The following is a 2,377-nucleotide window of genomic DNA, read 5'->3' as shown; positions in this document are numbered from 1 at the left end:
TCACAATTTCAATCTATATATATATATAACATTATTCAAATGGATCAATATATAGTTTATATATATACCTCAGCTTTCTTGATTTGAGGGAGTAAAAGAATATGTGTGTGTGTATAAAGGAGGAGGAATGATGGAAGGTATCAGTTGTTATTGAGGAGAGAGAGAGAGGAGAGAGAGAGAGATTATAATAATAAAATGGGGTTTCAGTGTGTGTTTTTTGGGTGGATGGGGTTGAGGACTTTTTGACCCCCAGTTCTGTGTGTGAAACTGGGGATGGGGTGAGGGTTTAAGAGACAAAGGAGAGAGAAAGAGGGCCCCATTCCCACCGCCCATGCGCACGCTGTCAATTTACCAACATTCAACCCTTACTCTTTCTCTCTCTCTCTCTCTCATCATCGATCCAATCCTCTCTCTTGACCTAACCCTAACCCAAAAAATACTTAGCTGCTAAACTGAAGCCCCCAAACATAAAACCTCTCAACTTCTTCTCCCTCTCTCTCTTTCTCTCTCTCTGATATAAGTCTCCAGGAAGAACTTGCTTGCCAAGAACTAGAAACTCAAGGAGGAGAAGATTGAGGTGGTGGATATACAGTGGTGAAAGGGATGGCTAATTCAGCTGATCAATTCCATGTACAATTCACTCCATCTCAAATTCAGCTGCTTATTATATATTCAGCTTAATTTTTAGTTGGTTTTTCATTTGGTTCTTGCTCCCACCAAAAACCTAGCAAGAATTCACCAAGCAGCTAATTTCATCAAGTTTTTGTGTGTCGGGATACAAGAAAATTTAATCAATGGATCAGCTTGCTCACGGCCGGCCGCTGCCACCACCCTTTCACACTAGAGATCTTCAGCTCCACCACCAATTCCAGCACCACCATCAAAATCCCGACGACGAGCAAAGTGGAAATAGCAACTCCGGCGGCCTCAGCCTCAAACGGGATCGTGAAGAAAATTACGGCCTTCCACCCACCACCGCCACGACCACCGCGACTTCTGATGGGAAAGAACTTGGTCCACAGTCCAGTGATCACGGCGAGGTCACTCGTAGACCACGGGGCCGCCCCGCTGGCTCGAAAAACAAGCCCAAACCACCGATTATTATCACTCGGGACAGCGCAAATGCCCTCAGATCCCATGTAATGGAAGTCGCCAACGGCTGTGACATTCAAGAGAGCGTTTCCAACTTTGCCACGCGGCGGCAGAGAGGGGTTTGCATCTTGAGCGGCAGCGGCACCGTTACGAATGTTACCCTCCGGCAGCCGGCCGCACCTGGTGCCGTTCTGACCTTACATGGAAGATTCGAAATTCTGTCGCTCTCTGGATCGTTTCTTCCTCCGCCCGCCCCGCCGGCGGCTTCGAGTCTTACCATATATCTAGCCGGCGCTCAAGGGCAGGTGGTGGGAGGAACGGTGGTAGGCCCACTGCTCGCTTCTGGGCCGGTAATGATTATGGCCGCATCGTTTGGTAATGCAGCGTATGAGCGGCTGCCATTAGAGGACGAAGAGCAGCAGCAGCAGCAGCCCCCTGCGGCGGTTCCCGGCAGCGGACAGTTGGAATCTCCTGGGATTTCCGGACAGCAACTGATGAATGATCCAAACACAAATATGTTTCAAGGGATGCCTCAAAACATGCTAAATTCATTACCAGCTGAGGCATACTGGGGAACAGGTCGACCTCCATTTTAGTTTAACAAGAAAAGAAGAAATTAAAAACCCGTTTGGTTAATTTTCTCTCCTGACGACATGATGATTTCGCTGGTTCTTGCAAATTAGTTTGCCTTAATTCTTCTTCTTCTTCTTGATTTCTTCGAAGAGTAGTAGTGTTCTTTTTCTTCTTGAGTTCATGGTGTCATCTGTTAATTGAAAGAGGGATGTACAAAGTCATGAATTCTTTAATTGTGTGGTTAACTTAAATTTCCAGTTTACTAGATTAACTTCTCCGACCTAGTACAAGTTTCTGTTAATTATTCCACTACATTTCTTTCTAAGCAGTGTTGTTGCAGTCGTATTCATCATTTCCTGATGAAGAAAGACGAGGTTTTTAATTGGGTCCACCTTTTTTGTTGGCGGTCTCCAATTCTTATCAGTTTCCTATTTTTCTAGAGCATCAAAACTTCTTACAATTCCCCACATAAAATAATCACAACATCCCAATTCTTTTCACCCTTTAAGACAACGTACGACGTCCCATACATACATACATATTAGATGAAAATTTCAAGTTCTGTGGTTTCATTTTAAGATTGAAGTTTATGATTTGTGGTGGAGAAGGGGACAAGATTCTTGGTGGATGCAAATGATGTGGTTGAACAGAGAGGTATGGGCCTAACATTCTGCCTTCATTTTCTTGTTTGACTGTAATATTTTTTTTCTTT

General features: G+C 44.5%; 1 protein-coding gene across 1 annotated transcript; it reads left to right on the top strand.

Annotated features, from left to right (window-relative positions):
• Window positions 1-292: 292 nt before the first annotated feature.
• On the top strand, window positions 293-1,930 carry LOC105173215 (AT-hook motif nuclear-localized protein 22-like). The gene is made up of 2 exons (XM_011094892.3): window positions 293-630; window positions 783-1,930. Exon 2 carries the CDS (start codon window positions 795-797, stop codon window positions 1,686-1,688), a length of 894 nt encoding a protein of 297 aa, XP_011093194.1. The 5' UTR covers window positions 293-630; window positions 783-794; the 3' UTR covers window positions 1,689-1,930.
• The last annotated feature ends 447 nt before the right edge of the window (window positions 1,931-2,377 follow it).

Source organism: Sesamum indicum, linkage group LG11 (genome assembly GCF_026168435.1).
Source record: "Sesamum indicum cultivar Baizhima isolate 11 linkage group LG11, ASM2616843v1, whole genome shotgun sequence".
NCBI classification, from domain to species: Eukaryota; Viridiplantae; Streptophyta; class Magnoliopsida; order Lamiales; family Pedaliaceae; genus Sesamum; species Sesamum indicum.
The sequence above is the reverse complement of the archived record's forward strand: the minus strand, read 5'-3'. Positions and strand labels throughout refer to the sequence as shown.